Source organism: Salmo salar, chromosome 13 (genome assembly GCF_965601325.2).
Source record: "Salmo salar chromosome 13, fSalSal1, whole genome shotgun sequence".
NCBI lineage: Eukaryota > Metazoa > Chordata > Actinopteri > Salmoniformes > Salmonidae > Salmo > Salmo salar.
Window position 1 is genome coordinate 68,345,326 of NC_138303.1, and position 13,479 is coordinate 68,358,804.

The following is a 13,479-nucleotide window of genomic DNA, read 5'->3' on the forward strand; positions in this document are numbered from 1 at the left end:
GTACATCAGGAGATGTGGAGGAGGCCGTAGGAGGGCAACAACCCAGCAGCAGGACCGCTACCGCCACCTTTGTGCAAGGAGGAGCAGGAGGAGCACTGCCAGAGCCCTGCAAAATGACCTCCAGCAGGCCACAAATGTGCATGTGTCTGCTCAAACGGTCAGAAACAGACTCCACGAGGGTGGTATGAGTGCCCGATGTCCACAGGTGGGGGTTGTGCTTACAGCCCAACACCGTGCAGGACGTTTGGCATTTGCCAGAGAACACCAAGATTGGCAAATTCGCCACTGGCGCCCTGTGCTCTTCACAGATGAAAGCAGGTTCACACTGAGCACGTGACAGACGTGACAGAGTCTGGAGACGCCGTGGAGAACGTTCTGCTGCCTGTAACATCCTCCAGCATGACCGGTTTGGCGGTGGGTCAGTCATGGTGTGGGGTGGCATTTCTTTGTGGGGCCGCACAGCCCTCCATGTGCTCGCCAGAGGTAGCCTGACTGCCATTAGGTACCGAGATGAGATCCTCAGACCCCTTGTGAGACCATATGCTGGTGCGGTTGGCCCTGGGTTCCTCCTAATGCAAGACAATGCTAGACCTCATGTGGCTGGAGTGTGTCAGCAGTTCCTGCAAGAGGAAGGCATTGATGCTATGGACTGGCCCGCCCGTTCCCCAGACCTGAATCCAATGGAGCACATCTGGGACATCATGTCTCGCTCCATCCACCAACGCCACGTTGCACCACAGACTGTCCAGGAGTTGGCGGATGCTTTAGTCCAGGTCTGGGAGGAGATCCCTCAGGAGACCATCCGCCACCTCATCAGGAGCATGCCCAGGCGTTGTGGGGAGGTCATACAGGCACGTGGAGGCCACACACACTACTGAGCCTCATTTTGACTTGTTTTAAGGACATTACATCAAAGTTGGATCAGCCTGTAGTGTGGTTTTCCACTTTAATTTTGAGTGTGACTCCAAATCCAGACCTCCATGGGTTGATAAATTGGATTTCCATTGATTATTTTTGTGTGATTTTGTTGTCAGCACATTCAACTATGTAAAGAAAAAAGTATTTAATAAGATTATTTCATTCATTCAGATCTAGGATGTGTTATTTTTGTGTTCCCTTTATTTTTTTGAGCAGTGTATATACTTGTGTATTGATTTTAAAGAAAGGCATTGATGTTTATGTTTAGGTACATTGGTGCAACGACAGTGCTTTTTTCGCAAATAAGCTTGTTAAATCATCACCCGTTTGTCGAAGTAGGCTGTGATTCGATGACAAATTAACCTCTTGGCGTTCCCCTAGGAGAGGGGGCGCTAAAGCGATTTTTGAAAAAAAATTGTGCCCATTTTAAACGGCCTCCTACTTTAACTCAGAAGCTAGGACATGCATATAATTAATACTTGTGGATAGAAAACACCCTAAAGTTTCTAAAACTGTTTGAATGGTGTCTGTGAGTATAACAGAACTCATATGGCAGTCAAAACCCCGAGACAGATGGAAACAGGAAGTGGAATTCTGAATTGTGAACTCAACTTCATCACGTTGTCTATTAATCACACCGTGAGCTATGGTTCATTGAGCACTTCCTATTGCTTCCACTAGATGTCCCCAGTCTTCACAAATTGGTTTGAGCCTGTTGTTTGAACGAACCTAAATGGGGAAAAAAATGCATTTTCTCGAAATGGCTGTCCCGTGGCCGACGAAGCATTTGGATCAGCCTTCAGACTCGCTAACAAGAACAAGCTCTTGGAACATAAAGGAGTCATTTTTTCGCACGAAAATAAATTTTTTGTGGATCTGGGATTCCTGGAAGTGCTTTCTGATGAAGACAACCAAAGGTAAGGGATTATTGACAATAGTATACAAGACTAGATGTGATATGCGATTGTTCCAAGATGGCTAGCCTATTGCTATTGCTAGCCTACTGTTCTGAGTATCGCATCCCCTTTTATCGCAAAGTGTGATTACCCAGTAAAGTTATTTTTAAATCTGGCATTACAGGTGCTTTCAAGAGATATTCATCTATAAATCTTAGAATGACAATATTACATTTTAAAAATGTTTTCGAATAGTAATTTAGTAAATTGTAGCTCTGTTTCATCGGATGCATTTGAGGGAAAATAGTTAGTCAACGTTACGCACCGATGTAAAATGCTGTTTTTATATATAAATATGAACTTTATCGAACAAAAGAATGCATGTATTGTGTAACATGATGTCCTAGGTGTGTCATCTGATGAAGATTGTCAAAGGTTAGTGCTGCATTTAGCTGTTTTTTGGTTATTTGTGATGCATGTGGTTGGTCGGAAAATGGCTATGTGGCTACTTTTACGATATACTCCTCTAACATAATCTAATGTTTTGCTTTTGCTGTAAAGCCTTTTTGAAATCGGACAACGTGGTTCAATTCAGGAGAGGTGTATCTATAAAACGATATAATTTGAATTATTATTATTTTTTAATTATGAAATTTTGTTATGCTAATGGGGATATGATTTTTCGCTGGATGTCGGGACGGAGGCCGCACAGGGGTTAACAGGCACCGCATCGATTATATGCAACGCAGGTCGTTAGATAAACTAGTAATATCATCAACCATGTGTAGTTAACTAGTGATTATATTAAGATTGATAGTTTTTTATAAGATAAGTTTAATGCTAGCTAGCAACTTACCTTGGCTTCTTGCTGCCCTCGTGTAACAGGTAGTCAGCCTGCCATGCAGGCTCTCGTGGAGTGCAATGTAAGGCAGGTGGTTAGAGCGTTGACTAGTAACCAGAAGGTTGCAAAAACGAATCCCCGAACCCCCCCTGAACAAGGCAGTTAACCCCCGTTCCTAGGCCGACATTGAAAATAAGAATGTGTTCTTAATCTGACTTGCCTAGTTAAATAAAGGTGTAAAAATGTTAGTTTTTTTAAAGAAATAAGACAAATTCGGCAAATCGGTGGCCAAAAATACTGATTGCCGATTGTTATGAAAACTCGAAATCGGCCCCAATTAATCGGCCATTCTGATTAATCGGTCGACCTCTAGTCTTCATGAGCAAATTGCTGCAAAGAAACCACTACTAAAGGACACCAATAAGAAGAAGAGACTTGCTTGGGCCAAGAAACACAAGCAATGGACATTGGACCGGTGGAATTCTGTCCTTTGGTCTGATGAGTCCAAATTTGAGATTTTTGGTTCCAACTGCCGTGTCTTTGTGAGACGCAGAGTAGGTGAACGGATGATCTCTGCATGTGTGGTTCCCACCATGAAGCATTGGGGAGGTGGTGTGATGGTGCTTTGCTGGTGACACTGTCTGATTTATTTAGAATTCAAGGCACACTTAACCAGCATGGCTACCACAGCATTCTGCAGCGATACACCATCCCATCTGGTTGGCGCTTAGTGGGACTATCATTTGTTTTTCAACAGGACAATGACCCAACACACCAACAGGCTGTGTAAGGGCCATTTGATCACCCAACCTCAACCCAATTGAGATGGTTTGGGATGAGTTGGACCGAGTGAAGGAAAAGCAGCCAACAAGTGCTCAGCATACAGTGGGGCAAAAAAGTATTTAGTCAGCCACCAATTGTGCAAGTTCTCCCACTTAAAAAGATGAGGCCTGTAATTTATCATAGGTACACTTTTACTATGACAGACAAAATGAGAGAAAAAAATCCAGAAAATCACATTGTAGGATTTTTTATGAATTTATTTGCAAATTATGGTGGAAAATAAGTATTTGGTTAATAACAAAAGTTTCTCAATACTTTGTTATATACCCTTTGTTGGCAATGACACAGGTCAAACGTTTTCTATAAGTCTTCACAAGGTTTTCACACACTGTTGCTGGTATTTTGGCCCATTCCTCCATGCAGATCTCCTCTAGAGCAGTGATGTTTTGGGGCTGTCGCTGGGCAACACGGACTTTCAACTCCCTCCAAAGATTTTCTATGGGGTTGAGATCTGGAGACTGGCTAGGCCACTCCAGGACCTTGAAATGCTTCTTACGAAGCCACTCCTTCGTTGCCCGGGCGGTGTGTTTGGGATCATTGTCATTCTGAAAGACCCAGCCATGTTTCATCTTCAATGCCCTTGCTGATGGAAGGAGGTTTTCACTCAAAATCTCACGATACATGGCCCCATTCATTCTTTCCTTTACACGGATCAGTCGTCCTGGTCCCTTTGCAGAAAAACAGCCCCATAGCATGATGTTTCTACCCCCATGCTTCACAGTAGGTATGGTGTTCTTTGGATGCAACTCAGCATTCTTTGTCCTCCAAACACGACGAGTTGAGTTTTTACCAAAAAGTTATATTTTGGTTTCATCTGACCATATGACATTCTCCCAATCCTCTTCTGGATCATTCAAATGCTCTCTAGCAAACTTCAGACGGGCCTGGACATGTACTGGCTTAAGCAGGGGGACACGTCTGGCACTGCAGGATTTGAGTCCCTGGCGGCGTAGTGTGTTGCTGATGGTAGGCTTTGTTACTTTGGTCCCAGCTCTCTGCAGGTCATTCACTAGGTCCCCCCGTGTGGTTCTGGGATTTTTGCTCACCGTTCTTGTGATCATTTTGACCCCACGGGGTGAGATCTTGCGTGGAGCCCCAGATCGAGGGAGATTATCAGTGGTCTTGTATGTCTTCCATTTCCTAATAATTGCTCCCACAGTTGATTTCTTCAAACCAAGCTACTTACCTATTGCAGATTCAGTCTTCCCAGCCTGGTGCAGGTCTACAATTTTGTTTCTGGTGTCCTTTGACAGCTCTTTGGTCTTGGCCATAGTGGAGTTTGGAGTGTGACTGTTTGAGGTTGTGGACAGGTGTCTTTTATACTGATAACAAGTTCAAACAGGTGCCATTAATACAGGTAACGAGTGGAGGACAGAGGAGCCTCTTAAAGAAGAAGTTACAGGTCTGTGAGAGCTAGAAATCTTGCTTGTTTGTAGGTGACCAAATACTTATTTTCCACCATCATTTGCAAATAAAATCATAAAAAATCCTACAATGTGATTTTCTGGATTTCTTTTTCTCATTTTGTCTGTCATAGTTGACGTGTACCTATGATGAAAATTACAGGCCTCTCATCTTTTTAAGTGGGAGAACTTGCACAATTGGTGGCTGACTAAATACTTTTTTGCCCCACTGTATGTGGGAACTCCTTCAAGACTGTTGGAAAAACATTCCAGGTGAAGCTGGTTGAGAGAATGCCAGAGTGTGCAGAGCTGTCATCAAGGCAAAGGTTGGCTACTTTGAAGAATCTAAAATATATTTTCATTTGTTTAACACTCTTTTGGTTACTACATGATTCCATATGTGTTATTTCATAGTTTTGATGTCTTCACTATTATTCTACAAGGTAGAAAATACTAAAAATAAAGAAAAACCCTGAATAGGTGTCCAAACTTTTGACTGGTACTGTTCGTTCATGCCGGGTTGAGCGGAAACTAACTGTAAACTACAGTCGGGTTACAGAAACACAAGATGACCCCAAGAGCCCCGGACTAAGATCGCTGAGGGGTAACTGAATAGCTAGGAAGACAACAGCGTATCGGGATAAGTAATTAGTCATCTCTAAATCTTTAAAGCTAGAATCCATAGTTGCTACATACATTTTTGGGCTTAAATGATATTATACACAGATTTTTTTAAAGAATATAATTTATATATACCTCATGAGCTTTGTTCAATGGTCATACCCCATCAGAACCCAAAATTTAAGCTTGCTTTACTCCAATGTTTGGAAACAACATAAGCAAACACTTGTATAGCCTCAAAACATGGTTAAAGCTATACATTTGATATCATGGATGGTCAGTCTTTGCATGCATAACTCTCCAGCCCCATCCCTTAGCTTGTTAGAAAACCAGGGGTGGGGAGTTGCTTTGTTATTGTTTAAATGAACGATTCTAGCTTTAAAAGAAAAATATGGACCTAAACAATGCTAACTTGACCATCTGGGTTTTGAACCTGGGTCTCCTGCACACTCTGAGCTAATGTCTAGGCATTAGCTCGGGGAAGTTAATGCAATCCTTCAGCTTTCAGATAGGTTCTGGACGAACCACCTCTGTTACACCGACTTCCCAGCATTCTCTGCATAGAAACTCTCTCCCAAAGTAAAAAAAAACTCCAATAAAAGCCTGGTTTGTGCTGTATAGCCAATATCATAAGACCATAGGAGTTGGCAAGACAACACAAACAGATCTTGGTCCAGGCTAGTTCAATGAAGGATAATACCTGGGGTCATTAGTATCAAGCATCTCAGAATTCCCCGTTCAAGTACCATTTCCTATACATTTTTCATCTAAAAGGCAAAACTGATTCTGGATCAGCGCTCCTTCGAGACACTTGACACATACGGCCACTGGGCTAGTTTGCGTGCGCTCACCCCATTGGAGCTCTCCAGGAGGATGTTGAAAGTGTTGTGAACAACCTGGTAGGACTCAAGCTCCATCTGGCACAGAGAGACCAGATAGTCCTTCACCTGCTCATAGATGCTCCCATCCAGGACCTGAGGAGCGCAGTAAACAGGGAAAGAACTTAACTTGTAATTTATCAGTAATGCAGCAATAACCCTCCATCTCACTCACTCGCACACTGGTGGTGGCATTCCAGGTAGCCTGTTTTTGCAGTCATGCTAACTATGACACAGCAATCGCCTGAGATATGAGGCAACTGCAAAAAAAAGTACCTGGAATGCCCCCATACTTTGTGTGTGCCAACGCCTCACCTTAATGCAGTCGATCAGGTCAGTGTCGTAGTAGCGCTGCTGGTGAGCGTTAGCCGCAGCTAGCGTGAGGAGATAGTCGTTCCTGGCACGGGTGGCTTTGGAGTTACACTCACTCCTCTTGGCTTTCAGCTGAAAACATGCACGTCAGTAACTTGGTTTGATAGTTATTTCCCCATTCCCATATGCACTTGAGTTGGTAGTCATGGCCAATTGGCCATACATAAAATGGATTAATTTAATTCTCTCACCTTTACACTTGCCCTCTGCAGACTGGACCTGGATTGGAAGAGACTCAGTTTGGACCTGGACAGAACAGAAGGAGAGATGGAACATGTACGTGGAACAGAGTCACACAAGACCAATGATTCCCTATAGTCTTTTACATTGTCACTCCTGTACATTAGTGAGGATTGGGTAGTGAGGATTGGGTAGGTAGAATTATGGCAATAGCTCCACCTTGCCCTCAGATGTGTTACCCATCTGATCCTCTCAAATCTCCACAAGACCGTAGGGGTAGGATTTTTTAGTGTGTATGTGTGCGTGCACGTACTTGGCGTCCTGCTCGGCCTTGTCCCTGACGGCCTGGGCCATGGTTTCTGTCTCCTGGTACTTCTTCCTGGTCTTAGCCAGCTCCTTCACCGAGTCCTGCAGCTCCGCCTGCACCAGCATCAGCTGGTCAATACACTGAACAAAGAACCAGAGGGCATACAGTCAGCTGGTCAGTACACTGGAGAATAGTGCTGAGTGATTAACCGACTTTTCTGGGGGTTCTCTGTTATTAAACTACTAATTGACCGATGTCGGTTCAATTACTTGAATTCCATTTAGACAGACGGATCAGAGAAAAAGAGGCAAAGCGAGAGGTTTCACTTTTGCCAAAATCTGTCATAAATAAGCCCAATGCGAAGTCTATTGGCTTAGTTTGGACCTAAGCTTGTCGCCTGCATTCCCGCCTTTGGGACAACAACTCCCATTGATAGGGCGTAAACAGGAGCATCTCGTCATTATATACAGATCTTTGGACGGATACACTTTTACGCCTGCTACATCAGGTTAGATACACAGACTGCATAGACCGCATGAGAGTAATGTACACAACAACGACAAGAGGGACAGAGACAGTTCGTGAAAGTATGCCTTATCAAATTTGAAGAACTAGTAAAATGATTGTCAGACAGCTCTGCAGCATAATATGCAGTTTGGCAAAATATGAAGACAGTACAGTATGGGGAGCACATAGAGTTATATGGCCTGGCTGCCTGGTACTGCCTGAGCAGAGATGATTACTTTAAGGAATGAAAAATAATAAAGCCATCAAATAAAAACTAAGTAGCTGAAATATTGTATAGTAATTTACTATTTTTCTATTGATGTCTACCCAATGTGGACCGGACAGAGACAATGAAATATGATCAATGTTCACTATTTTTGGCTTTGGAATTTCGATTAAAACGGACTAAAATGAATGTAACGTCATTATCTCATAATGCATTTCATGTTAAAAAAAAAATTGTCGCAACCAAATACCGTGATAATTTGTTAAATAATTGAACCGAAACCTAACAGACCTAAAAAAGCACCAATAGCTCACCACTACTGGAGAAACAACCAGAGGACATACAGTCAGCTGGTCAATACACATAGTCAGCTGGCACAATATGGCTCATGTGGTGAAACATGTCAAATATCCTGACTCATTGCTAATACAGTTACCCGAGCCATGGCTCACTTCCTTCACTCAGACAGTACAGGACTATCTGGGCGATGACTGGCCAACAGCTTCTACCCCCAGACCATGAATAGCCACTAGGCAGCTACCTGCTCCCCCCACCCTGCAATTACATCTGTGTTCCTGTACATGTGACTAATAAACTCAATCTAATAACATACCTGGACAAGCATGCCTGTTCCACTGGTAGCCATTCTAAGATGTTTGTACTAAGAATAAATATGATATTCCTATTAGGTCAGTCAGGGTGAACAAGAGGGTGATGGTAGCCAGTGGAACGTGGACAGAGATAGAGAGCAAGTGTTGGCCAAAGCCTGACATCCAGTGATCATATGGACAGGGCGGCCATGTGGCCAACTCTTAGCTGATATTGAAGCAAAGCGTCCAGGCTTGGGCATGTTCAGTAGGGCGAAAACATTTCAAAATGGACTAAAACAGGGAGGTAAGGTTTTGCTACAGTGTGCCAAATTGAACATGACCCAGTATACGAGAAGAGCGTACCAAGAAAAACGTTGTTTGCTGAAGTGCGAAGGCCCACCTGAACTATGACCCAGTATATATTAATACAGTGTCTTGCAAAAGTATTCAGACCCCCTTGGATGTCTTCACTTTTGTTACAAAGTGGGATTAAAATTGATTTAATTGTCATTTTTCTTGTCAATTTACACACAATACTCTAATGTCAGTGGAATAATTATTTATTTAAGATAAATAAATTCATAACTAAAATAGTCATTGCATAAGTATTCAGCCCCTTTGTTTAGGCAAGCCTACATTTGTTCAGAAGATAAATTTGGCATAACAAATCAAAGTTACATGGACTCACTTTTTTAATGACTAACACTTCCTCTGTCCCCCATACATATAAAATCTATAAGGTTCCTCAGTCAAGTATTGAATTTCAAGCATAGATTCAACTACAAACATCAGGGAGCTTTTCGAAAGCCTCAAAGGGCAGTGATTGGTAAATTGATGACAATAACAAAATCAGACATTGAATTTCTCTTTAAGCATGGTCAAGTTAATAATTATGCTGTGGAGTATGTATTAAACCACAAAGACACAGGGATCTTACCATTAGGCCATTGGGGATTTTAGAACAGCAACAGAGTTCAATGGCTGTGATAGGAGAAAATGGAGGATGGATCAACAACATTGTAGTCGACTCCACTCTTAATGACAGAGTGAAAATCTATGGCAAGACTTAAATTGCTGTCTAGTCATGATCCCCAATATGTTGACAGAGCTTGAAGAATGGTTAAAAGAATAATGGGCAAATATTGCACAATGCGGGTGTGCAAAGCTCTTATAGACTTACCCAAGAAGACTCACAGCTGTAATCAATGCCAAAAAGTATTTCTAACATGTATTGACCCAGGGAGCTGAATACTTATGCAACGACTATATTTTATAGTTATTTCATTGTTATTAATTTTTCAAAAACATTATTTTTCCTTCCACTTTGACATTAGAATATTTTGTGTAGATTGTAGACAAAAAAAGTACAATTCAATTAATTTTAATCCCACTTTGTAACACAATAAATCCAAGGGGTCTGAATACTTTTGCACAGCACTGTATATACAGTGCATTCGGAAAGTATTCATACCCCTTGACTTTGGGGCGGCAGGTAGCCTAGTGGTTAGAGTGTTGGGCCAGTAACAAAAAGGTTGCTAGATGGAATCCCTGAGCTGACAAGGTAAAAATCTGTAATTCTGCCCTTGAACAAGCCGTTAACCCACTGTTCCTAGGCTGTCATTGTAAATAAGAATTGGTTCTTAACTGACTTGCCTAGTTAAATAAAAAATTTCCACATTTTGTTAGATTCATCAAGGATCTCTGTACTTTGCGCTGTTCATCTTCCTCTCAATCCTGACTGGTCTCCCAGTCCCTGCTGCTGAAAAACATCCCCCATCGCAATGCTGCCACCACGCTTCATCGTAGGGATGGTGTCAGGTTTCCTCCAGACGTGAAGCTTGGCATTCAGGTCAAAGAGTTCAATGTTGTTTTCATCAGACCACAGACTCTTGTTTCTCATGGTCAGAGTTCTTTAGGTGCCTTTTCAAATTAACTCAAAATGTATTGGTCACATACACGTGTTTAGCAGATGTTATTGCGGGTGTAGCGGAATGCTTGTGATTCTAGCTCAGACAGTGCAGTAATATCGAACAGTTTCACAACATAACAATAAAAATACACGTTAATCTAAGTAGGGTTGCAAAGGATCAGAAACTTCCCGAGAAATTTCCATAGAAAGTTAAGTCCTGGAATTTTGGGAATTTTGCTTAAATTCATTAAAAAAAAAAAGTTAGCTTATAACAGTGAACCTTTTTTGTGGGATACACAAGGCAATTCTAGGTCTTGTGGAATATTTTGGTTAAACTATCCCCAATTCAATGGAATTGCAACCCTCTGCATGCACAGTGCATTCTTCCATCACATGTACAGCGCACTCTTCCATCACATGTCCAGCTGATTCTCAAGATCTTGCACACTAATGAGATGCTATTGAGCCCACACTATTACACTTTCTGAGCCGAGGACTACATGCTTATATCCAATGCATTTAAATGGTATTAATATGAATTCCCATATATTCCCACGGAAAGTTTCCACCTCTGAATATTCCCCAAAATGTGCATTCCTAAATCTAAGTAAGGAATGAATTAAGAATATATATACATATATGTCAGAGCGGCATTGGACTAAGATAGTGGCATAGAATAGAGTATATACATATGAGATGAGTAATGCAAGATACGGAGACATTATTAAAGTGGCTAGTGTTTAATTTCCTTAAAGTGGCCAGTGATTCCTAATCTATGTCTACAGGCAGCAGCCTCTGATGTGTTAGTGATGGCTGTTTAGCAGTCTGATGGCCTTGAGATAGAAGCTGTTTTTCAGTATCTCGGTCCCAGCTTTGATGCACCTGTACTGACCTCGCCTTCTGGATGATAGCGGGGTGAACAGGCAGTGGCTCGGGTGGTTGATGTCCTTGATGATCTTTTTGGCCTTCCTACAGCATCAGGTGCTGTAGGTGACCAGGAGGGCGAGAAGTTTGCCCCCGGTAATGCGTTGGGCAGATTGCACCACCCTCTGGAGAGCTTTGCGGTTGTGGGCGGTGCAGTTGCCGTACCAGGCGGTGATACAGCCCAACAGGATGCTCTCAATTGTGCATCTGTAAAAGTTTGTGAGGGTTTTAGGTGTTAAGCCACATTTCTTTAGCCTCCTGAGGCCTTTTGGCAAACTCCAAGCAAACTCCAAACTCCAAGTGCCTTTTACTGAAGAGTGGCTTCTGTCTGGCCACTCTACCATAAAAGGCCTGATCGGTGGATTGTTGCAGAGATGGTTGGCCTTCTGGAAGGTTCTCTCATCTCCACAGAGGAACTCTAGAGCTCTGTCAGAGTGTCTGTGGGTTCTTGGTCACCTCCCTGACCAAGGCCCTTCTCCCCTGATTGCTCAGTTTGGCCAGGCAGCCATCTCTAGGAAGAGTCTTAGTGGTTCGAAACTTCTTCCATTTAAGAATGATGGAGGCCACAACGGACAATTGCTTTGACCTCATGGCTTGGTTTTTACTGTGACATGCACTGTCAACTGTGGGACCTTATATAGACAAGTGTGTGCCTTTCTAAATCATGTTCAATCAAATGATTTTACCACAGATGGACTCCAATCAAGTTGTAGAAACATCTCAAGGAGGATCAATGGAAACAGGATGCACATGAGCTCAATTTTGAATCTCTAGGGAGTTTCTCCTAGCTACCGTGCTTCTATATCTGCATTGCTTGCTGTTTGGGGTTTTAGGCTGGGTTTCTGTATAGCACTTTGTGACATCTGCTGATGTAAAAAGGGCTTCATAAATACATGTGATCATAGCAAAGGATCTGAATACTTATTTAAATAAGGTATCTGTTTAGTTGTAATACATATTCAATAATGTAGAAAACCAGTTTTCGCTTGTCATTATGGAGTTTAGTTTGTAGATTGATGAGGAAAATGTTGGATTTAATCCATTTTAGAATAAGGCTGTAAAAAAAGTAAAAGGGGTTTAATACTTTCCAAAATGCACTGGATACACTGGTTTGTATCCAAAGAACAGCAGACTTCTCCTTAGAAAGCACATAACTGTTTCAGTCGTTTCAACTCACCAGCTGTATAAATGGAGACATGCGTCAAATAATCTAAACCATGTGAGAGAGCAAGAGGGCGAGCGAGATTGAGGATAGAGACGGGGTGGGAGGAATCTAAACTATGGAAAGATCAGCAGTGTTGTGGTGATTTGCCTTCCATACCTTCCTGAGCTGCTGCTCCTTCTGCAGCCTGGCAGTTTTGGCAGGGTCCGACACTTGGTTCCTGTAGTTCTCACAGGCCGTGATTCTGGTTTGGCTCACTTGCACTATGCCCTCCAGGTATGCCTTCCACAACGTGTACATGTTCCTGTGACAACAAACACACAATAGTCAGTGTGAATACTGGTAGTATCCCTGATATTGTTTTGTGTTCTTGGTTGTGACGACACAATACAAGAACTGTTGGTTCAACCAGTTAATCTTTTGAACAAGAACCTTTATTTAAAAGGCAATGACAATTCGGACATGAGAGGACCTGGACTAAATATAGCACAAAATATCAAAGAGTCTAGCAAAAAATACCAAATTATAATATGTAGCTTTCAATAATACACACTGATACTGGTAGTACTATTATGGAAGAACACTTGAGAGAATGAGAGAGACATTTCTGACGCTGCTGAGACAATAATGGTTCACTCTTTGGCTAGAGGTCTTACCCGTGGTCTGTTGGCTCCTCTGATAGGCTGTCTGGCCATTCCCTCTTCAGGTACTGATTGGCCAGCTTGTGTAGAGCCTGGGAGGGAGGAAGAGGATCGATGACCTTTAATCTCTGAACTCCAGACCCACATACTGTGCCCCACTTACTGATCTTACAGTTGAATTCGGAAGTTTACATACACCTTAGCCAAATACATTTAAACTAATTCTTCACAATTCCTGACATTTAATCCTAGTAAAAATTC

The 13,479-nt window shown here is 42.3% G+C and overlaps 1 protein-coding gene across 1 annotated transcript in view; it reads right to left on the minus strand.

The window, feature by feature from the left end:
• LOC106567591 (F-BAR and double SH3 domains protein 2) overlaps nucleotides 1-13,479 on the minus strand; it is a 62,069-nt gene that overhangs the window by 16,378 nt on the left and 32,212 nt on the right. Inside the window, exons 4-9 of the mRNA XM_014137091.3 lie at nucleotides 13,234-13,310; nucleotides 12,737-12,881; nucleotides 7,266-7,399; nucleotides 6,964-7,018; nucleotides 6,716-6,844; nucleotides 6,374-6,496 (exon numbers count right to left, since the gene is read on the minus strand). Coding sequence (XP_013992566.1) covers nucleotides 6,374-6,496; nucleotides 6,716-6,844; nucleotides 6,964-7,018; nucleotides 7,266-7,399; nucleotides 12,737-12,881; nucleotides 13,234-13,310 — 663 coding nt within the window. The remainder of the gene's footprint in view (nucleotides 1-6,373; nucleotides 6,497-6,715; nucleotides 6,845-6,963; nucleotides 7,019-7,265; nucleotides 7,400-12,736; nucleotides 12,882-13,233; nucleotides 13,311-13,479) is intronic.